The following is a 23,983-nucleotide window of genomic DNA, read 5'->3' as shown; positions in this document are numbered from 1 at the left end:
CAACACATTCACATAGCAACAAATAAGCATTTTTGGCTCTGACCAGTTGTAAGTTTGTGGAGTGAGTAGGTTTCCTTTTTTTGCATGATCCTCTTTCTAACTATAAGAATTCTGATTTATAGCTTTCAAAAGCACTAAAATACTGCTTTCCATGAAAGTTAGCAGTCACAAAGTGACCACACACATTGCCATTGGTGTTGCCATTCTCTCATTATGCTTAGGCCTTGTCCTTAGACGGATGAAACAAGTTACCTAAATGTGTATTTTTTTTTAAAAAGATAGTTGATTTAGTATATGCTTATACATAAACATTCTAGTTTAAGTGGAAGACTTAAAGTCTTCAAAATAAACTTTTTAATCTGAAAGGTAATATTTGGAAATAGCCTGGCAGCTGATCGAACCATTCAACATTCATTCTTAGTTGCACCAATGCAAGTTTGTAAGTAAAGAAACTTGAATAACACTGGACGCTAATGTTTTAATAGTAGTCATTATACACATCTTACAGTCCAAAATCCTTTGTACAGATGAATGTCAGCTCAGTTTCTTTACATTTACTCTTCAGTACTACAGATAAGAATTTTGTCATGACTTTACTACTGCTTTGCTGCGTTATTGCACAAGAAAAGCTCTGATATGTAGAGAACAGTAATTCCATAAGTGTCTGTATAATAGGCACCTATTTGACACTGTCTTACAGAAGTAGAAAGGCAGAGGAAGCACTGAAAATATATTACAGGACAGTGCAGCCTTAACCTGTTCAGAAATAGAACTGTGACAATGATTATGTTAGTTTTAGGATCTAGGAAGTAATGTGCTGAGTGGAGAAGAGAAACAAACTGAAAAGAAGTTTGAGCAATGAGAAATGAAGGAAGAGGAAAGAAGAAAAGCAGATTTTCTTTCTTCTCCAGAGTCAGGGCCTTCTGCTAGTTTCGTTCTAGTTATGGTGGCTAAAGGAAAGCCAATTGAGTTGTGTAAATTTTACAAGACTTCAGATCCTCTGCACTATAGGCAAGAAACAGAATGAAATATTTACCACATAAAACAAAACATTAATGAGTAAATATTAAAAACTGAGCTACTGAGAAGACTAAGAAATGCCTTCAAGTTAAAATTTCAGTAATTAGTTCTAGCACCTTGGATAGCTAAATTGGTATTTTCTTATTTACATGAGTAAATTGTCATAACTATAAAAGATTCTGGTGCCTTTCTGTTATCAAACTTCTGTTTTATCTAATTGAAAAAAAACCCTTTTCTGTTTTGTTCTTAGATTAACTGAGCTCGTGCCTCTAAATTCATTTGTATCTTTGGAAAAGCTGGATATCAAAAATAACTGCTTGTCAGGTGAGTTGTATAAAAAACCACAAAACCCTATCCAAACAAGAACTTCTTAATTAAACTATAAACTTATTTGAATTTGATTTGTTCCCATTTATTTATGAGACATTTATACAGAGAACATATAAATATTTTCCAAACATGGATGTTACAGATATTAATTACAACTATACTGTGTGGGTAGCAGAATTGCTTGTAGTACTTCATGATTTTGGTACATTTCACTTTTATGTAAGATTTTATGAGAAATAATATGGTTCTGCATTCAGATTTATATTTTATTTTCTTTCCTACCACAATACAGACCTTAAAGGTGTCATTACATGGTTAAGTGACTGTCATAAACTAAGGGAGTTGTCACTCAGTGGAAATCCTTTTCTCCAAGAAAGGAATTGGAGGTAAGAAAATAAATTAATTTGCTAATTCAAAAAATCAAAATCAGCCAAAAACTATAGGTGTATATACATCTTACTTATCAATCAAAATCAGCCAAAAACTTGGTGTACATATGTTAGTTAAACAGTAGAAATGAGGTAAGTAAGAACACTACCACAAATTGGAAGACAATTATAGGAAAATAACAAAATTCAATTCTGTGATCTTTATTTTCTAAGAATTCCAGTTCTAGTTTTGTTTAAACAGAAATCTTGATGTTTGACCTAGTACTTGGAACCTTAATAAGAGGCACTGTGTGCTAAAACTTGACAGTGGTGTCTCTCTATGCTGTTTAACTGTTATCCTAAATGAGTATTTTTCTTTATGACAATTTATTTAGGCAAATGCAGGAAATATAAAGATGATATAGGCCTTCTTTGTGCTGTTTATTTGTAATTGCTTCTTTGTCCACTGATCACAGTGTCTTCTTTTTCAGCATGAATTCTGGTTGTTCCTCTTTACTGACAAGTTTAACTTTCTGACTGAGGTTTTGTATGACCTTTATTACCCTATTTTACATTTCATTAAAACTTTGCATAAAGACATAACCATCCACTCAACCTTTTTCTCCTTCTATTTCATCTGCAGTTTAAAACCTTTATTTTTTTCTCTGGTTATTAATGTTCTTACACTGCTTACTTGCCCTTCTCAGAACTACCAGTTTCTGACTGTCTATCACACAGCTTCTTAGAATATTTCTCTTTCTGCTTTGCTGTCTTTTTTTTTTTTTTCCTTATTTACTCCTTTGCATCATTTCATCCATTCACTCCTTATCGGTCTTGCTGCTGTGACAGGTTCACACTGCACATAGCTAGAGAAAGGGTGGTGTCTATAATAAATGTTTCAAGGAATCCTTGGCTTAGCATCTTTCAAGGAAAAAAATTTAGAAGAAAAAGTTGGAATGAACAGTTGATTTTTCCTTAGTAGTTGAAGCTTAGACTTTTTTCTTGTTCTGAGAATTCCTTATCTTTACACCAAAAATTAATAGCTCTTATGATTATGAAAGAGCACAGATGTAAAAATAATGCTGTTCTTTGCCCTCCAGTGATGTATAATACCGAAATAATGATCTGAAAAAAAATTAAAGAGCTGATCCTAGAGACTCTTATATGTGTATATATAAAAACTGGATAGGGTAGAAAGGAATCTTGACATATGAAATGAGATGCAGTCACCAGAATCCCTGAAATGAGTAGTTGTGACAGGATTGTATTTGTAAGCCATATGAATAAAATTGTATGTGGATAGGTTTTTTGTGTATTTTTTTGTATTTTAGTAGAAGTCTCTCAGTTTCTTGAGAATTCTGTGGTCTGAAACCCCATACGTGGGCCAATGCCATCAAGACTTAAAGCTGTCTGAGAGAATTACTCAGCAAAAGTACAGTAGTGCTGTTAATTTAATGTGAAGTGTTCTTTCATCTTCCTTACAATTAATACTTTCTAGTCTGCAGACCTTCAAGAGCAGAATGACAAGTTGGAAATGCAATTTTAGATTTTTAGGTGGTGTTCCAGAATACATGTGTTGAAATGGTATAGTGTCTTTTAGTGAACTCTTACTATAATTCCATTAAATGTACAAAGAAGCATTTAATCAGTAAGAATTTAAATCATTACCAATTCTTTCAGCTAAGCAAATCAAGTATTTACCTAGGAAAGTGTTGACATAATACAATGTCTAAGGAAATGAGATGAGACACAACAGTTGGACTTTCGTTTTGGGTGTAATTAAAACAGCTGACTGAGATTTTTTTATTAGAAGAATATGATTTATTTTTTTTTAAGCTTAGCAATTTTGAAGAATGACCAAAATGGTTCCTTGTATAATTTCAAGTCAGTTAAAGGTGAGGTTTTACACTGCAGTGTTACACAAGAATGTGTTTAGATAAATTGTGTTCACATTTGCTGTATTAGATTGCGTAGTATAACAGCAGCAAAGTTTGGGGTATGTGTGTTTTGGAGTATGTGTCGTATTAAGAGAAGAAACAAAACCAAAACCACCCTTACATATATATCTTCCATTAGAAGATCTTTTTACAAATTTCTGATTAGTATTCCAGTGGAAAAAAAAACTGTTTGAAACTTTTAGTTGGAAATGTTTGAGTAGTTTAAAAGATAGCTGTACAAATATATTCTTAGTTGTTTTGTTTTTTAATGAACAGACTTATCTGCACTCCCATGGTTCCCACAGGTAATTCTGTGAATAAAATTCAGTGACTGTGACAACATTTTAAATTCCCATTTGCATTGTTTTAATTCCCACTATTTTACAGAACTAACTGTTATTTCACTTGTAACCTGGAGGGGAAAAGCTTTCTGAATTCCAATTTAACTATAAGAACTGACACTTTAGATTGCTTGACCCAATAGAGCTTTTATGATTAGACAAGAGATTCATTTGTCTAAAGGATTTAAAGTATGGGATACTATAAAATATGGATTTGCTGAATACAGCATTGACCATAACTTCAGGCAATATGTTCCAGTGAACTTTACATAACCCCTTGATACCAACAAAGGAATTAGTTGTAAAATTTCCCAATCGGTTTTGTACTTTCATGTCCAGCCAGCGATAACACCAACAAAAGTGAAGTAGTAAGAAATTGCTTTTTAAAAATTAAACCCTGGGATCAGTCTGAGCACTCCTAGGGGACTGTGTTTCAATGCTGTAATGATTAATAGAGCCTCTTAAGTGACAGAATATTCACCAGGAAGTTTTCACTAAATGAAATATTGACTCAGCCCTTCACCAGGAGAAACCCAGCTGGAAAAACTAGTATTGAGATCCCATAGCTCTAAGACACAATACTTCCAGCATCAATCAACTTTGATATGGCACTTTTTTGTTGTATCACTATTCAGCATCAGCTTTGGTAATTCCTGTCTATGTGTTCAGGGATTGTTTATCTAAACCCATTGTTTTATTCCAAATGTATTTCAGACAGTGTTACTCTTACATTAATGGGCAGTAGAGAAGGAAAGTTTTATATTTGCAAAAACCTAATATTCTATTCTGTTGAGCTATATTTTGGGATATTCTAACTCAGTCATAGAAACTTTCTCTGATTTTAAACTTGGTGTGTATTGTCTGAGCTTGAGTAATAGTCCTTTACCTTCACAGAGAATAGCCAGGGAGTTCTAAAATTTTGAAAACAGTATTATCTTTTTGAATAATAAGGGGACTTACAGCCTACAATAAGTATTCTTTCAAGAGTTCCTAAGTGTTACTTAAAACTAACTTAATGAAAATATTGAATGTTGATGTATTGATTTGAATAATTTTGCAGTCTTGAAACTTTCAGCAGATTTGGTCTGGTATAAGAAATATGTGAAACAAGGTTGCAGTACTAGTTTATATTTCACAGTAACCTAAAAGAGAGAGCATTGATGATACCATTTTTTTAAAATCGGTAGATAAGTTTCTCACACATATTTTTTCCTACATCAGTTGCCCCAACTGTCCTTTTCATAGCAAGGATATGTCATCTCTACTGTCATCCCTTTCACTGACCCAGATTCAGTATTTCAAAAGTGGATTTTTTTCCTGTCAGTCAAACTGAATATCATATTGCTTTATGTGGTATATGCAAATTGTAAAGGGAGTAAGACTTACAATGTTTAGTATTCTGTGCAGTTTTTAAATCTAAACCTTTCAATGTGTCAGCAAAATCAGTGCTGTATCTTAATCCTATGACTTAGTTTGCTGTGTTGCCTCAAATCAAATGCATTACAGGTGCCTATGCACAAGTGTGTAAAGTTTTCCTGTTATTGTTTAAGTAGGTAAAACGCTAGCTCTAATGAATTGAGAATGTTGCCATTGACCTCCCTGGGGTCAGTATTTCAGCAGCTGTCTTCATACCAACAAAATATTAAGAATCTTGCTAAGTTCTGTGGTTTATTAAGAATAAAGTTTTAGTTAATATATTAACACATGAAGTAAGGGAAAATATATACAAATACTTTTAATATACAAAACATACTTTTAATATACAAAAACTATTATCATATTCTCTTTTGTTATATGAATAAAATGGGAGTTTTAGCATTAGGATTTTTTCATAAAGCTAATTATGACTTTTTCTTTTCTCAGGCCTTCCTTGTGTAAGGTCCTCCCTAGTTTACAGTTTCTTGATGGTGAAATCTTAAACTATCATGCTTTACCCACAACTGAAAGAATCACAGGATCAAAATCAAGAACTTTTCTGGAATTTTGTCAAGTTCAAATTGAAGAAAATGTTCTACTGAAAAAAAAGGCTGCTGAACTGCGGTATGTATTTATGTGAATATAAACTGCGTTCAGAAATATGTTTTCATGTATTATTAGTGTAGTTCTTGGTGTCTTACGAATTTTACTTAGCTTTTTGCCTGGAAATGTATTATGTTAAGAAAGAGATTAGACTTCAGTTAGTCATTGACTTCAGTGCAGAGTATTTCAGACAGATACTTGAATATGTGGGCCTTGACTTTGTTTAAGTTTGAGAAAGCAGGTGGTTCAAAACCTTCACTTAGTAGTAGTTGAATGAATTCATGCACACAACATAGTACAGTGATATGCAGGAATAGTAGCTTAAATCCTGAAAGTGGTATAATCATACTAACATGACTTCCAGCTTCAGCTTAATCAAACCTAGTTTGGCTGTTGGTGCAATGTGCTCTATTTTTTTCCTGCATTTGTTTTCCATGTCTGTATTATTCATGTTCTAAATGATTGCAAAAGATTTGACCTCTTTTCTCTTAAAGTAGTGGATCAGGTGACTCTGTTTACAGGTCTTTGAGTTTGTCTTACTTACTACCTTTATCATTATTACCATGGCGAGTTGTCCAGTGACTTCAGCTTAGACATTGCAAGTGGTAATTTATCATTTATACCTGGTATCTTTTCATCGCTTTGCAGTATCTAAATAGCTCAAACTTCTCATGTTTTCACACTTGGTAATATTGCACATTTTCTTCTTTCTTAGTTTCTTTTAATTTCCTAGCAGGTTCACAATATCCTTGTAGTCCTTTTAATATCCAGCTTGTCTGCTGCTGTTTGGAAAGATAGTTTCCCTGATCCTGCCAGCTACTGAACATTATCCCAGAGCGGGTGAAGCATGTGATGTTTGACAATGCTTTAGTCTGAACGTCTCCTTGTGTACTTTGTTGGTTCAGAAAAAGTACCCACGTTTTCTTCAGAAACTAGCTGTTTTGAATTTACATGTAAGCCTGTATATCCGTGGTGTCTTGTTACTACCTAACGGGTTATTACATTGATGTATTATTGGCTGTTCCTAAGCTGCAAGAAATCTTCATAGCTCACAAAACAGATTTATTTGAAAAGAGGTTCGTATTAAGAATTAGTTTGAAAGTAGTTTGGGAGAAATTATATAGTGCAGTTTTCTATGACAGATGTAACATCTAGGTGGCTCCTAGAACTCATATGTTACTTCATTAAACTCTAAAGACATGTCTTCTCCACTTCTGTGATTTTTGGCTTCTGGTTTGCAGGTGGGAAGCTGATACTTCCTAATCTATTTACCATTTTGAAATAGTGTTCTTTCTTTTTCTTAAAAGGAAAAAAGGAGAGGCAAAAAAAGTACTCCTCCTTCTTTCTGGTAGAGAAAATTTTCTTATGTCTGAGATTTAAGACCTGTTTCATCAGTATCCTTTGCAGAAAAAAATGCCAATCTGTAATTAGGATATGACTTGTGAGAGAGCTGTAGTAGAATCTAAGGACATAACCTTCACATACATTTCTGCAAGATGGAAAAAAATGGGACAGAAAGATGATATTCACAAAATTTAATGGTTTATTTAACCATGGTCTGCATGAATGGACAGCTAGACAGGTAAGAAATTTGTTGGGCAGTCAGGCTCAGACCATCCATTAACTATTAATAGTTAATGGCTCGTGCTACTTTGTGGAGGCTGACTTGTCCTTTTAACGTCTTTATCAAAGACCAGGAGCAGGAGATGGAGTGCATGCTTACCATGCTTGCAGGTGACAACAATTTGGAGGAAACTGTTTACATGCCTGAGGACAGGGCTACCGTTCAGAAGGACCTAGGCAAGCTGGAGACACAGGCGAACAGGAGCCTTGTGAATTTAACATGGAAAACTGCAAAGTTCTTTACCTTGGAAGGAGTGACCCCTTGCAACAATACAGACTAGGACTGGCTGGCTGAGAAGTGTCTCTGCTGAAAAGGACCTTTGGATCTGGACAGATAAGAAACTGAATGTGAGCCAGCAGTGTGCTCTGGTACCAAAGAAAGTTAAGAACATCCTGGGCTGTATCTACAGGAACGTAGCTGATAGGTTGAGAGAAGTTATTATTTCCCTCTCTTCAGCCCTTATTAGCTCGCATCTAGAATACTGTGCCCTGTGTTTTGGGTCACCAATACATAAAAGACATTGATAAACTGGAACGAGTTTGGCACATGGCCCCTAAGATGGTCGGGGGTTCAAGCACATGCTCAACAAGACAGAGCCAGGCTGTTTGCAGTGATGCATGACAGGAGGATGAGCAACAAGGACCTAAGCTGAATCAAGAGAGATTCAGACTGGTGTGGTGGGTTGATTCCAGCCAGTAACTAAGCACCCACCAGCTGCTTGCTCACTACTCCCCCCTGCACCAGCAGGATGTGAGAGAGAAACAGAAGACCAGAAGCAAGAAAAACCCGTGGATTGAGGTAAAGACAGTTTAATAAGTGAAGGAAAGAGGGGAAGAAGGAAAAAAAAAAAAGAAAAAAGCAAGCAACGAAGTGATGCAAAGCAATCATTCACCTCATCCCACCAGCAGACTGATGCCCAACCATTCTCTGAGTAATGGCCACCTTGGAAAGACTCCCCCCCCTCAAGTTTTATTGCTGAGCACGATGTTATATGGCATGGAATATAGTTTTGGTCAGTTTACGTCAGCTGTCTCGGCTGTGTCCCTTCCCAGCCTGCTGCCCACTCCTAGCCTACCTGCTGAGTGGGACAGAGAAGGCCTTGACTCTGTCCAAGCACTGTTCAGCAAAACGTTAGTGTTTTATCAATACAGTTGCAGTCACAAATCTAAAACACAGCACCATATGGCCAGCTAGAATGAGAATTAATTCCATCCCAGCCAGACCCAGTACAACCGGACATAAGAAAAAACCTTTTCACAGTAGGACAGTGATGAATGGCAACAGGCTGCCCAGAGAGGTTGTGCAGTCTCCGTTCTTGGAGGTTTTCAAGACCTGACTGGATAAAGCTCTGAGCAACCTGGTCTGATCTTGGAGCTAACGCAGCTTTGAAGCAGGAGGTTGGACTAGAGACCTCCTGAGGTTCCTTCAGTTGAGAATTTTTCTATGATTCTGTGTAAGTTTTGTTTAAAAGAGCTTGCAGATGTTTGAGAACAATAATAGTGGGAAGAAGAAATTATGTAAATGTCCCTTCTTTCCTGAATGTATGGTTTGGGTTTGGGGGGTGTGGGGTGGGTTGTGGGGTTTTTTAAGGTTTTGAGAATTCATTCGTAATCTTTTAAATGGTAACTTTGACGTGGTTGAACATCTTGTATCAAATTTAGTCTTAAAATTAATTTCTTGTGTGTTAAAACCATCCAGGTTTTATTTTTACTAAAACTACAATTTATGGATTATTTGAAAACCGTTGAAAACTGCAGGTCTTAAAAGGAACTCTAAACAACTTGTCTGTATATAAGCCTTAACAGCATAGCTATTATGTGGACATACTGCAATACTTTGACTGAATTAATGTGACGTTGCTAAAGAACAGGCCAACAATAGAGCAAACTTCTGTCTGTTTCACATCTTGCTAAGTTATGAGCCCCTGTAGGTGCGACCTCAAGTATGTAAGCTGCCAAAAGTAATCACTGCTTGCTTCCCTAATCCATGTTTCATACACCACTGCTGCCCAATTAAATTGTCTGTGCTGTTTCTGCCTGAAACTTCACTGTTCTTGCATGCTTAAGACTGAAACATATTTTAAAATTAAATTTCTCTATTCTAATAAATGCTTTCTGTCACATAATCTTTAGATGTCTTGTAGTGAGTAATCATATTAAAAAATAATACGACACTGTGGCTGCCAGTAATTTGCTTTCAGTCATCAGATATGCAGATGTCTGGCTAGTGGAACTTGAACTTTATAAATACTGTATGTATAATACAGTGAAAATGACAGGAATTTCATAAATGGTATTGCAGGAAAGAACATGTAAACAGTGACCTCTTTGTAAGGGACTTTTGTAACCTGCAGTTGAACGTCAGTAATGATGCTTGTAGAAGTTTCCCTGAAGACAAATTAGATTTTACCACATTATTACAAACAAAAGCTTAGTTAAAATTGGAGCGTACTATTTGAATATTCCATGTATCATGTGATTATGAAAATCACAGTAGAGCTGCAAAGGGAAAAATATGACGTTAAGCGAAACTTTAACTAGCACACAAACTAGCACAGAAAGGGGTAGAATATTATTTATGATTTAGCTGCAATGGCCAGGAGAGAACTGCCATTGCTGATTAGAACCATCTTATTTGTCCACTGTCCCTTTTGCCTCAGAAAGGTTTGTTCTGCTGACTTTTCCATACAATTTTTACTGTATCATTCTGAAAAATTGCTCTTTGAATAACCTGGCAGTCATTGCAGATGCAATTGCGGTAGGAAGTTCTATACAAAATGTGTCAGCTCTGTAAGCAAGCTTCCACCGCCACCTTAAACTTTATAAGTGGCAACATTTTGGCTGATTTAAACTCCACTGAAAGGCCTTGAAGGATGAATAACTTGTCCTTTTCCATATCTGTTAGGTCAGCCTGTGCACAGGTCCTTACACATCCTAGGTGGTGTCAGTGGGAGTTTGCTCCTCCCCACCTCTACTCTTCCCTCCCCAAACATTGCATGTGAAACTGAGCAGGGTTTCATCTAAATTTACCAAGAAGACAGTGATGGATACTCTTGGTCGATTGTTAGGACTGAAGTTGTAGCAGTCATTAATAAGTGCCTGACTTGAATTTCCAAACAGATTAAAATCTGATTCTAATGCTTTTATCTTTCCTCAAAGTCTCTGGAAAATCCTAGCACAAGTTGAGAGGTATCTTTTTGGTTAGAAAGCTTAAGGTAGCTTTTTGCTCTTAGCATTTGTTTGTGGAAGTAATATCTTGGTCTTCAGGTACTATTGGGGCTGCTATTGTAGCACATATGTACATTGCTGTGAAAGACCCATCCCTTCCTCTTCTTGCTTATTATCCCTTTCTCCCACTGCAAAAGCAATGCATCCTTTGTGGCTATGCTAAAATTTACGTATGGCATAAATTACTTTCACTTGTGAAGATCAAAATAAAGCTGTGGGTAGCCATAGAACATGAGGGAAATGCTGGTCAAAGCTGGAAGCCATAAAGATTTTGCTGTAGCAAGACTGCCGTATTCATCTACATTTCATTACATACGAAGCAGCCAGGCAGTATGGATACTGGTGCTTCCATCAGGATAATCCCATTTCTTGTTTTGTCTGGATGCCAATTTATGCTTAAAACCTTGGTTGTATCTTAACCAAGAAGCAATTCCAGAAGAGTTAGTGTGACCAGACTCCTTGACTTATAATGCCAAAAAAGTTCTGAAAGGCAAACAACCATTTTACATTAATTGAAAAGGAAATATTGTGGTATTAAAAGTCTTAATACTGTCATATTTCTTACTTTGTCTTCTCTCTTTCCTCATATGTGTTTTTTTCTTTTAAAGAAGTAAATCAGTCCTGCGTATTTTCTGTTATAGCAGCTTCCTTCCCGTGGTTTGAATAAGCAATCTTCAGGAGCATGTCTCTGGTATCAACAATGCAGTCCTTTTGAGACACTGAGAAAGCTGCAGTGCATTGATAGGATAGCTCTACCCCAAGTCTGTTGATTAGTTCTTTTTTTCTCTAGAGCTGCCTGAAATCCCTGTTCACCAAAGGGAGCCACCAAGCCGACTTCCACCTAGTACTCAGGCCCCATCTTTATATTTGTCGTTTGTGCTTTGGAGCTTCACCTTTGCAGGAGAACCCTAAATACAGTTACCAAGCCACTTCATTGCTCATAATTCTCTGAGATGTCACTACAGCTTCCTTTGTAGTTTCTTGAAACTTAGGCTGATCTGACGGCCTACAAGGAAAGCCACTGGTACACAGAGAGCAGCCTAAAAATCCTACAAAATCAGAGTATAGTTGTGGATTGCCAGGGAACGTGTCAGCTAGGAGATAGGGTGCATGCCCACGGCAACAAGACTGTATTTTGCAACCACTGCTTGGAAAAGCTGCCCAAAAGCAGCTTCTGTGAAAAAAAGTAACAGATGATCCCTGGTGATCACACAGTCAGTCACTGCCTGAATTTTCAATTGCCTTCAACCTCCCCTTCCATTTCTGCTTGCCGCATTCATAGCCACTGGAAAGGTGAAACAGCTGCTTGAGATGCCCCTGCAGCTGTCAAAAGGAGAGGATGTACAAGTACCCTACTCTGTTCACTGTTATGGTGTTTTATTTTTCTTTGTTTCTGTTTTTTGAGAATGAACAAGTATACTCAGGATATACTTTTCATACAGGAGTTTATTTTGCCCAATATATAAAACATTCTGGGGTTTTTCCACAATATTTTAGCCCTCAAATAAACAAACAAACTAAACTAAAACAAACCAAAGAAAAAAAAGGTGAGAATGAATTTTCAGGTTTTCTTCTTTTTTTCTTTTTTTGTCTTATCACCATAGTATGTTTTGCAGAACTTTGGTAATGATTTTGTATCAAATTTATCTTCTTAAATAATTTAACTAATTTAAAGTACTTAACTAAAGTATTTAACTAATGCTTTAAGTATTTCATGTTGAAGAAATTACTATTCTTACTGTGTAGTAGGAGACAGCTAGAATTTGTTAGATCCTTAAGGAAATATATGCATTGGTTTAAATATTTTTAGGAATTGTCATATTTGTGGAATGAACAGGAGTAGGAGTAATGTTGCATAATGGGCAATATCAAATGTATAGCTAATGCACAGTGAGTTGTGTAATTAGGCTGTGTGGTTTTGCCTTCCAATTTAGCCATTCATGTTTTGTCCAATAGCACTGAAGTTGCACTAGCAGAGGAAGAGTTGGAATCTTTTTTACTTTTGTAAGTTTTGATTCTGTATGTTCTTAAAAATCTAAAAAGTTCTTAGTTGAACTTTACTAGAGGAAATAGTTATATAGGTAAAGAGTCTTTTCACAATAAAACCTTATAAAAGCTTCACCGTTCATGAATGATGAACAGGAAGGAAAATCCTGTTATTCAAATGGTAATCTTAGGACCTGATTTTTCCAGACTCCCAAGAGGATCGATCTTATTTCTACTTTTTGTCTTGGATTGCTGACCTAGAATTGACTTTCTGCTTCTCTGAAAATAGCTCCAGGTTACAGATCTCTGCATCTATCTATGCTATCAAAGGAAAATGTTTTTGTGGTTCCAAAAGTACCTGCTACCTAATACAATGGACAAACACTGTCCAAATACAGCCAGCCTTCTGAATCTGTAACAGTTAGTTCATATTTGCTCTTACTCATCCTTGCCATTTAGATGGTGTAACACAAAGAACTAATGAGAGCCAGACTTCTTAGATTAATGTTGCTTCAGTCTAGCACTTTCCCTTATATTGATAAAAATATCTATACTTAAAAGTTTCTGTTTTCCTAAATTCTCCCTAGGCATTGCGGTTTGTTGTTTTGAATCGAAGTTTGGGTTTTGTTGCTGTAGTTCTAATCTAAATTTTAAAATTACTGTTATTTTTATATTAGCTTTCATAGTTTCTGGATAAAATTGGATTATTAAGGCTATTAGGGGATTTGTAACAAAATTGCCTCAAATCCTTGAAAATTTTCGGCTTCATATGCTTCTAACCACACAGAAAATTAATAGTGAAATGCATGCCCTAGTGCCTGTTTCAAACAGACTGAAAGCTTTTTTTAAAAAAAAGAGTAAAATAAGCAATCTAATATATAGGAATATATTTTAAATACTGCCAAAAAAGAAGATTGCAATTAATATTTATAAATACTGAAACTGGTTTTCAATCAGAGTGATTACTATTCACTGTAAGGATATGGAAATGTATAAGGATACTTGAAAATACAAGGTAGTTTAGAAAATAATAGAGGGAATATATTTTTTAAAAAGCATTCTTACAGTCTGAAACACATGTAAAAACATTTTTGTCTTTTTTCAGGATTGCCTCTTCTATTGATTCTGCACAGGGACAATGCTGGTATTTTAATCAGTTGATGAAACTTAGTATTAAACATCGATATGCACATGAGTATGGTGAACTAAACATTACTGACAGAGATGGACCAGAAGCACTGCAAAATCATTTAAAGCAAACATCCCCTGGCTGCCTACAGGAAAATACCCTCTTTATCATGGGTGCGACAGAAAATAAACAGGTCTTGTTGGATCCTTCGGAAAGATGGATTACTACTGGCCATATTCAGGCCACATTCATTAACTCCTCCGTACCTGTGCACCAAAAGGAAAATAAAGAAGATCAGAGTGTGAAGCATAAGAGCACTGAATCTTGTGTTAATTACAGTGGGGAGAGCAAAGGCAACAATAACATGTCAGCCCAACTCACATTGCAACAGTCAGTGATAGCAGCAAGTAATACGGGAAGAGATCTTCATCATCTTGAGAATGATACAGAAAGGTAAGGCAGATATCAGATATTGCTTTCAGATAGATTATACGGATAGGCAATAGGAGTGAGGGTTTCTTGTTTAAAAGAGAGGCACAGAACTTGTACTAAGAAAACAATATTTTTAAGCTTATTAGACAATAAAGAGTTATTTTAAGGCGATGCACACTAGTCCTCCATATTAACAACAATCCTTTTTGGTATTCTGTCACTTGATTTATTATTATTAATTAATATAGCTATGTATGTACTTAATTTAAAAATGCTGTATAGTAAGAGAATTTGGAAACTTTCTCTTGGCTTCCTACCTTTTCCTTCTTTTTTTGCAATAAATTTATGACACCAATTCAATGACACATGCAATGTTAGGGATGAAAATGCTGGATGGTTTGCAGGAATTTGGGGGCAGATTAAACTACAAACTAGTGTAAAGCTTTTTTGCTATACTATTCATTAGACATTCAAGATTCCTCTGTGCAGAGTTTACAGTCAGTATTGTTTAGAAGGCAAGAGGGAGAAGTTGCTTAAATCTACCATCCTACTCCCTTGACCTTAGGCCAGTCTCCTGCTGTTGTGATGACTGAAGAGCTAACAGCCTGCCCTGCCCTTGGTACTCCTCCAAAATGCCTCAACCTGCTTCTTAAAAGTAGAGGCAGGGGTGAGGGGCCAGTTCAACTTGTTCTGTGCTCCTAAATATTCTCCCGCATGAAACAGACTGGTTTATGACCTCTTGGGAATGCATTTGCTGCTGGTTTGTATGGTTCTGGATGTATGGTCAGGGAAAACAGAAGCTGAAATTTTTCCCTAAAGGTACAAAAATTCAGTTATGATTTCATAAGAATTCAGTTTCAAAAATACATGTCTTGAGAACTCTACAAAGAGTAAGCATGGAAAGTGCTTCTTATGCTGTTTAGACTTATGGTAAATGGGCAGTAGTGCTTAGTAGGTACTTAAGACACTAATAATTTGTCATAAAATTTATTATTCAGGAAGACCATAGAATTCATCATTGCCTCTCAGGAAGTTGAAAGTAAGAGTACAGTAGTCTATTGTGGAAGATGAATGCTTCTGAAAAAACCTTTTGAAATAGTTCATTTGGAGTTTTTAGTTAATGTCTCTAAATGCATCCTCTAAGTCTGTCGTTGGACAGTTCTCTTCAATACAGAATACAAACCATTAGAAGGGGTTGGTTGGTTTGTTTGTTTGCTAACTCAGCTACTCCTTTTTATAGATGCAAAGCTTGTAAATAAACCATGTTTTGGGGTTGGTAAACTTAATAAACATTTCAGGAAAAAAAAATTCTGGCTTAAACTCTGAAGTGTGCTTTTTTGCTGAAAAGTACTCCTGTATTTAAATAGATGCAATGCACAAGGGAAGAAAATATATAAAGATTGGGGGAAATTTAGATGTCTTTTCTTAAACCCACTGTCCAATTGAAATGATAATTTTCTGGGGAAAAGGATTCCAAGATTGTAAAGTCATAATGCAGAGCTGGCATTAAACTTTTTCTCCATCAGTATAAATTAATTGAACATATATTTAGAAAGCTCAATCACTGAACAAATCTAAATAGTCTGTAACCAGTGCTTATAAAACAATGAGCAAATTCGAAAATGTACAAATATAACCAGTGGTCACTAGTGTTAAACTGAAGGGTAAAAGTAGGCAAAAGGTGAAATTGCACTTCTCAGTTTTTCCTGTTTGCTCCATTGGAGATATGTCTCATGCAGTTTTCAGCATTTAGCTCTCTTTGGTGTTTTGGGGTTTTTTTTTATATGGACAGTGGAGATAAGTGGAGCCCTCCAACAGTTGATTCAGTCATTGTTAAACCACTTCTGCTCCTAATCCTTCCTTTGAGGAGACTCTTCCTCTCTAGTGAATATACAGGGAACAGAGCCTAGCAGAGATTAGTCCTCTTAGATAATTGGATTTTAAAAGTTATGTGATGTGAATATCCTCCAGTGTTTCTGAACATACATGTCACATCTGGATTGTAATTCCTTAACAGTTTAATGGCAGAGCCTTCCACTTGTCTCAATGCATAGTGCTATGTTTTATGGTTATAGTTTGGCAGCTATGATAATCCAGTTGTACTGGTGAGGCTATGTCATTCATAAAGGTATTTATTTCTCTATGAGGCTACATATGGCAGCATCAGTGATCCAGTCCCTTTGGCGGCAGTACCATGCCAGGAGGAAAACTGACTGCACCAAAACAGAGAATAGTCAGTTTGTAGAAGCTTTGAGACAGAAGCATGAAGCTGCCACACTAATCCAGGTTGGTTTACAGTATTCTCTTTAGTTATTTTGCAAATTTAATAAGAAAAAAATCTTGCTAGTTTTGTGTACTTGTCATCTTCTCTCTATTTTTGTTTATGATTTTATTGTTTCATAATTAAACATTTTTTGTTTTATTTAATCAGCATAAGCTTGATGTTTTTAAGAGAGAGACGCCTTTACAAAAAGTTTTATAGAAGCCTAAAAATATTTTCCCTTTGTTGACCAAGTATTTCCCTGAATTAGTTTTGCTTGATTTAATTCTAATGTTATGTTGAAGACATATTGTGCCCATGTTCTTACTGGGGTATGTCTATGCTATTAAACTGACAGACGCTGCGTAACTGATACATCATGTCTGATATCTATATAACTAACTACTCTTCCCATCTCTTCTACCTATCCATCTCTTTCCTTCTCTCCCCATCTCCCCAAAACAGGATTGCCTCATCCATACTGCCATTGGGAACAGACCGTGGCCTAGGCTGTCTTGTGGTAGATACTGAGCTAACAGTTAAATGGAATAGATTACTATGTGCAAGAATTGTAGTCCATGCCTTGGCTCTGTTTAGTTTGCTAACCAGATACAGTATTTACCTGCCAAGTTGCCAGATTTCATGGGTTTTTCTACATTTTTAAGCAAATGGACACTGTATTGATTTCAGATCAAGTTAACTTAAAAACATTCAGTATTGTAAGTCTTCTATAAAAACGTGAACAGCGCCAAAGTAATTTAGGAGCCTAAGTTCCATTTTCAGACTGAAAATCCAAGTAATTCATTAGTATCTATTCAACAAATGGGCAGTAGCAAAATGTTTAGTAAATGTGCATAGTAAGAAAAAAGACAAGTACAGAATCACATTACAGCAGTCAGTTATCTGGGATGTTGAGCTAAAATTTGTTTCTGGAGTATAGTGTGTAGCTAGTATATTAACAGTTGATCTCGATAAACTTATTTAATCCATTTTTTAACTTACTTATATATTTGACCTCTACTGTGTATTGAAGTGATGAGTTTCACAACTTTATATAGTGATTAAAATGTGCTTCCTGTCGTTTGTTTCAGACCTGATAATTTCCAAAGTTTGTACAAAAATAGTCTTTCACTATTTATCTTCTGTGCATTTTATGGATTTTTAGATCTCTCTTATATCCATCCTTATATTCAATCTTTTGTAAATAAAAGTTTAGTCCATTTAGTCTCTTTTCACATTACTCTCTACTTCTTTTTATCTCTCTCTGAACCTTTACCTCATTCTATTATAACCTTTTTTTAAAGAAGTGACTAGAACTGAATTCCATAGGCAGATATATCACAAATTTTTACAGTATGACAGTTTTCATCTTGTTTCTTAAAAACTACTAACAGAATTTTTCTTTTTGATCATGACTGAACACTAATCTGGTGCTTTCATAGATCTGTGTTAACAGCTGCCTTACAGTTTATCATTCTGCATATACCATTAGGATTACTTTTCTCCTTTGCATTTGTAAATACTAATCCTATTTGTTGAATGAAATATATTTCTCGTTTGATCACTCAGTAATATCAGGATATTTCATCTGGATGGTTATGAACATTTATAGGAAAATAACAATGAAATTATGAGAAAGCATTTCTAATACATTTAATCATTTTTATAATAATCAGAAATTGTGCATGTAAAACCAGTGACATTTTCAATAATTTATGCAGCTAGACAATTATTTCCTAAAAATTAATAAGCTAAACGTTAAGCCAAAATATGAGATTCCCTTCCTATTTTAGTGCCTTCATTGCAAAGCCATTTAGTGTGGACAATACTACACCTTTCAGGACAGTGGAAATTTTTTTGCATGGTGTTTTAAATGCTATGGGCATCTTGAACTCTAATGATGTCAAACACTGATTTGGGGGACAATTGCTGTCTTGAATTTAGTTTTCATAATTCCATCTATGTAATTTTGATCTCTGAAGTGTTTTCCTGGATCTGATTCTACAGCTTGGCATATGTTGCTAACACCCTTGCTCTTTTTCTAGCACTTAATTCCTAAAGTGCTCCTTTTTCTTAGATATGATTATGCCCACTGGTAATATTTTTTTTAAATAAAGATCTTAGACAGTTAAGAAAGAGTAATTGACCTGGGTCAATTGCATGAGATGTCTCCAAGAATTGCTACTTGTAAGCTATAAGACATTTAGTACAAGTGTATTTTTATTCTCAGTAATTTGAAAGTTGACACTCAGCTTTTTCTTACGTAGCCTTTCCTTTCAGTTTATAATAGTCCCTGAAGGAATTGTCAAATAATTAATTAGTTGACCCAGGTTTGTAGTTGAGGGAGTTGCAGGATTCCTTTCTGCTTACTTGTGGAGAGCCTCTTGAGTACTCTAAGCTTTAGACATATGCTGGCATTTAATTTGTCTTGTAGTTTTAAATGTCACATAAAGTTCAAAAAACAGATCATTGAGCTATTAAACCAAGGCCCAAGATGTTTTATCTTCCTAATGGGATAACATAGAGAATCTGGATTTGGGTTTGATCTATGGCTTTGTATAACATGCTTTAAATTTTTTGTTTAGGCATTTTGGAAGGGTTTTCTTTTGCGAAAGAAACTGGCCAGTGCTCTTGCAGCTGTTAAAAGTGATGAAGTGGAGGATGACTATGAAGAAATAAATGTGGATGATTTCACATTTTCTGAAGTAAGCACAATCATTAACATAAAAACTTCATGTAAAAAATAAATATTATTCTTCTTAAGCAATCATATAGGTGTTGGAAATAAAAGAAATTGAAAGGACTACCAGGGCTAGAATTAACATGTTGGATGTCCAGAAATAAAGAAGCGTTTGGTACATATAGCTTATTTAAATCCATTTGTCATGGATTAATTGCCTCCTGCTCTTCGAGATGCTCTGGTAGTTACTGTGCTATTAATGTCACACCCACTGTAGAATCCCATGTATTTCTACAGTTAAAGGACAATCAAATGAGAATAAGGAAACAGCTACTTTTCTTCTAAAATGTTTAGCTTTTTAGTATTTTAGTAACAGATTATAATGTCAACAATATTTGAGTATTTTGTTCATTTTCATGATACAATGAGAACAATAATGTAGCTGAAAATATAGCTGAGATTCAGTGTTACAGTATTCCAGTAAAAAAACCACACCCCCAAAACCAAAGGTGAAGAAGGCTTATTAGCTCTTCTTTTGTTTTATAGGTAAAGTGCTAAAAAGATCATAAGTCTGAATACTGTAGTAAATTATGAAGAGAAGTATAGTTAAATCAGGAAAAAACACGCTTAGAAGGTCTGTGATGCACAAAATCCAGAAAATATTACTAGTAATTTTTACAAGTTACATAGAGTTAATAATGTCCTTTCATTTTCAAACGATTGAAATTGGCTTAGAAGTTTCCATTCTAAGAAATAAAAGCAGGCTCCAAAGGAATTTGAGGAATAACAGCACATTCGAAACTGAATTTAGCGATAATTAAGTAAAAAATAAAAATGTCTACAGGATCAATATTGTCATTCAGTAAGCGAGGAAAAGAATCTTTAAACCAATTTTATGTTTTATAGCCTCAAAAGACACAGTCTACATGGGGAGTTCTAGACTCGGTATGTGTAATAAGGCAGCTGTTGATGACTTACCTATATATTTGTCTGGAGCACTGCTTTCTCTTAATTGTTCACATTCATTGGCTTCTTTTTTTTTTTTCTAAAGGTTTCAGGTAAAGAAAACTGATAGCAATGTGGCCATTTGAGACCTGAGAGGATATGACTGAGGCTTTTTTTCATGAACTCTTCTCTCTGAATGTGCTTATTCAGCTGCTGCATCTTTGGAAGAGCCATTTGTCAATATTCCACTGTAATTTTGTAAAGGAGACAGATGGGATAGCCCTGCTACTGGCAGGATTAGATTCTATTTATGATCACATATTTGTATGGCTCACAGATAGTTATGAAACCAAATATGTTGTTAGTTGGAGCACTGCAGTTTACAGTTGATCAGTCTTCGGTCATCTGAGTATCAGCCTTCTTTTGCCACCTCCCTCCCCTTAGAAAATAGTTAGGCTTTGTGTGAAATTATTACCAATGACTTGATGACTTGGAGTAATTTTATTTTTTTCTTCTCCTTTCAGCAGCTATTTTAAGATACATTTTCAGAATTACTGTCTTATTGTAAGAGCATGCAAAATGTTTGAGGCAGGAGTCCCAGGAATCATTTGGTAGACAGGAAATGTGTATGTGTAAACACAGAGATCTGGCTTAAATTTTAGGATTTTTTTCATTTTAATTTGAAATATATATACAAAAAAGAACAGTCTCATTAGTTGATGTTCTCTGATCCCTGGCTTCTTTCTAAAATAATAAAAAGCAGAAAGTTGAAGGATTTATTTCTTCACACAGGAAGGAAGTATCTGTTCATATATTAAAGAAGGAAAATATCCTGTTTTGAATTATTCAGCCAGTAGGCCAGAGTCTTATATACTGTAATTCAATTGAGCCGTCCTTGTTTCACTCTGTTTGGCCCAAATAATCCTGTGATTTTTTTTAATTATTTTTTTTAATTGCTAAACTGAAAACTGCATGGGCAGTTTTGTTCCACCTGTCTGTCAGCAAGGCAATTGCATTTGGGCAGGTGCTCCTGAGGCCAGGGAGAAAAGGAAGGAGTGGGGAAGGCAGGAAAAAAAGGCCAGCTCATTTCAGAGGCTTGCACTGTATCACCCTCTGGTGTTGTCACACATTTCTTCCTTTTTTTTCAAATTGTTATTGAGTTTCTTAGGAAAGAAATAAAACATGGATTTAGGGAGCAATTCTCAGAGAAAGTGTTTAGGCTCTGATCATGACAGGAGAACCATGAGCTGACATTTTAATTTGCACAGCAGGCTCAAAGGCTGAACTGGGGACTGATGTCAAGTAAGTTACACAAGCCCTTAGCTTCTTGAGATGAAAAGTATAAGAACATCTATTTTCTACAGAGCAGTGTATGTGATAAATTTACAATGTATACGCCCATGAAGGATATACTTTGTTCAGTGAGCAAGCATTTCAGTGTTCAAGATTGATGGCTGTAACTAGAATTATACCCTGCAATATTTGTCATATTTTTTCCTTTTTTTCTTTCTTTTTTTTGTTTTTGTTTTGTTTCAAGCATATATCTTGGCTGTGCAGAAGAGTTTGGTTGTGAGAAATGTGTGGTTTAACTATAATGCGCCTATATTCTGCTCTGCCTAGCCCAGACTATCCATCCTCAGTACTAGGTTGCCTGGTTCCATGTGTCTTTAGCTGTTTCATTCTCTGCAGCTGGACGATACCAAATCACATGGACTTTCTACTTCTGCAGAAACAAGCAGCAGAAGCTTGGAACAGTCTGTACTTCCTATTCCCTCCTTTCTGGCCTCAGTGTTTTATAGCAAAGTGCTGAAGCAGAGCCAAATAACGACACATGATATCAGTGGCTATCTGTAGGGCCTCAAACAAGTGTGAAGGGAGGAGTACATATTGCTGGGCTAAGAGATCCCATATGCTAGGGTGTGAAGGAAGAGAAAAATATCTGGACACCATTTTGTACTACAGATTTCACTGTTGGACAGGGTGACTGAAATGAGAGAGAAGGGCAGAAAAACCTTTCCTTATTGCAGACCAATACAAATGTACTAAATCTTGGCCAAAAGTTTTTGGAATAGTCCACTATTTTGTGGTGTAGTCACTGTGTTTTTTATACCAGTATTATGTAGATTTCAGTCTTAATGATTTTATTGAGTATTATCTAGCATTCCACAAAATCACTGGTGTGCAAGCACCTATTTAAACCAATTGCAAATATCACAATGCAATAAGTCATTAGGTACCAGTCTTCATTAAATGACTGTTTAATATCTTCATTATAAACTCAGTGTACCCAGTGCTCTGGGGAAAATGAGGCTGCGAAACATCATGGGGAAAACTAGTCTTTGCCAAAGATCTTCTGTTTACTTCCTTTATGCACATTGAGCAGTGGTATATTTTTTAGTACAAGTTTGGCACCATATCATGTGAAAAATGGATTGCATGTGATTGAGCTGGAGGAAGGGCCTTTATCTTGCTCACAATAGCATGAATAGTAATCATTTCACCTGAGCAATTACTGATATCTTCTTGTATTTATATCAGCTCCCGTACATTGCCAAAGACATTCAGAGGCAATTGATGGCAGTAGCGTTTTGTGTCTGTTGTGCAATGTCAAACAGGCTATGCCAGATGAGATGAAAGATCTGGCCAACAGATGTCTTGGAAAGTATGAGCCTGGTATTTAGTGATATTTTCATGTCTTTCATGTGGACTTTGGAGAATTCCAGCCTATATGCTCCAGAAGGCTGTTCTTAAGGCAACCTTTCATCAGCAGTCCATCCATGTAGCAAATGATCTACAAGGCAGAGCTCACTTTACCTCTGGTGGACAAAATCTGGTAACACATTTGCTTGACACAGCTCTTAATTTCTGTACCATGCAACCATCAGCATTGCTGTTTTCTTGATGAGAATATGATGTGAGCCAAATGCAAAATAGCTGAACTTGCCAGTGTGTGAGAAAGCTGAACCAATTGAATATGATCAGTTTTAAGACAACTCTTTACTCAGAACAGTGGCCATTGAATAAATTATTGTTTTCCTACACTGAGTCAGCATATGGACATATGTCTTATTCTCATCAAGATAAGTACCAATATTGATGGTTACATGGAACAGAAAGTAAGTGCTGTATTTTTCAAAACTTCATTTTTTGAATTTAGTTTAAATCAGGACTATCTAGTCATACTTCTTCAAAAGGAAGTAACTTTGTGAGTTGCAACCAAGCCAAAAAGAAATCCATCACTGCTTCCTTCATCAAAGGGAATAAATCTGTTGCCCTGAGTCAAAGTGGTGTTCTGCTTCTGAGCTTCATTATGTAGAATTTTAAAATCCCAGTCTTTTTGACAGCTTTTGAAATTATGGACCAGGAGTTTCCTTCACATTTTTTTACATATTCACACAGACACATAGCCATTCCTATTTTTTTGCTTGCCTTCCATGGCAGCTAGGCAGCAGTTTCCTTTTTCTTTTTTTTTTTTGGGGGGGGGGGGGGGGCACGACGACACAATAAAAACTACCTTATACATGCTAACTCTTGAAAAGTAAACAGCAATTAGAACAACAATTTCTTTACATCTCCCATCTTTAGTATTCTTATCACATGTCCAAACTAGACACATACAATGTGTTTTGTTTTCTTTTCAGATAATCCTTCATAATGTGGTTTGTCTCAGGCTGTGAGTTTATGA

The 23,983-nt window shown here is 35.6% G+C and overlaps 1 protein-coding gene across 8 annotated transcripts in view; it reads left to right on the top strand.

The window, feature by feature from the left end:
- Positions 1 to 23,983, top strand: part of LRRIQ1 (leucine rich repeats and IQ motif containing 1) — a 114,608-nt gene that overhangs the window by 23,837 nt on the left and 66,788 nt on the right. For all 8 annotated transcript variants that reach the window (XR_008233105.1, XM_052774560.1, XM_052774561.1 and 5 more), the window contains 6 exons: positions 1,271 to 1,344; positions 1,643 to 1,736; positions 5,860 to 6,036; positions 13,958 to 14,434; positions 16,561 to 16,699; positions 19,259 to 19,378. Coding sequence is in view for 7 of the 8 variants with exons in the window: in XM_052774560.1 (XP_052630520.1) it covers positions 1,271 to 1,344; positions 1,643 to 1,736; positions 5,860 to 6,036; positions 13,958 to 14,434; positions 16,561 to 16,699; positions 19,259 to 19,378 (1,081 nt within the window). In the remaining variant the exon portion in view is untranslated. The remainder of the gene's footprint in view (positions 1 to 1,270; positions 1,345 to 1,642; positions 1,737 to 5,859; positions 6,037 to 13,957; positions 14,435 to 16,560; positions 16,700 to 19,258; positions 19,379 to 23,983) is intronic.

Source organism: Harpia harpyja, chromosome 23 (genome assembly GCF_026419915.1).
Source record: "Harpia harpyja isolate bHarHar1 chromosome 23, bHarHar1 primary haplotype, whole genome shotgun sequence".
NCBI lineage: Eukaryota > Metazoa > Chordata > Aves > Accipitriformes > Accipitridae > Harpia > Harpia harpyja.
The sequence above is the reverse complement of the archived record's forward strand: the minus strand, read 5'-3'. Positions and strand labels throughout refer to the sequence as shown.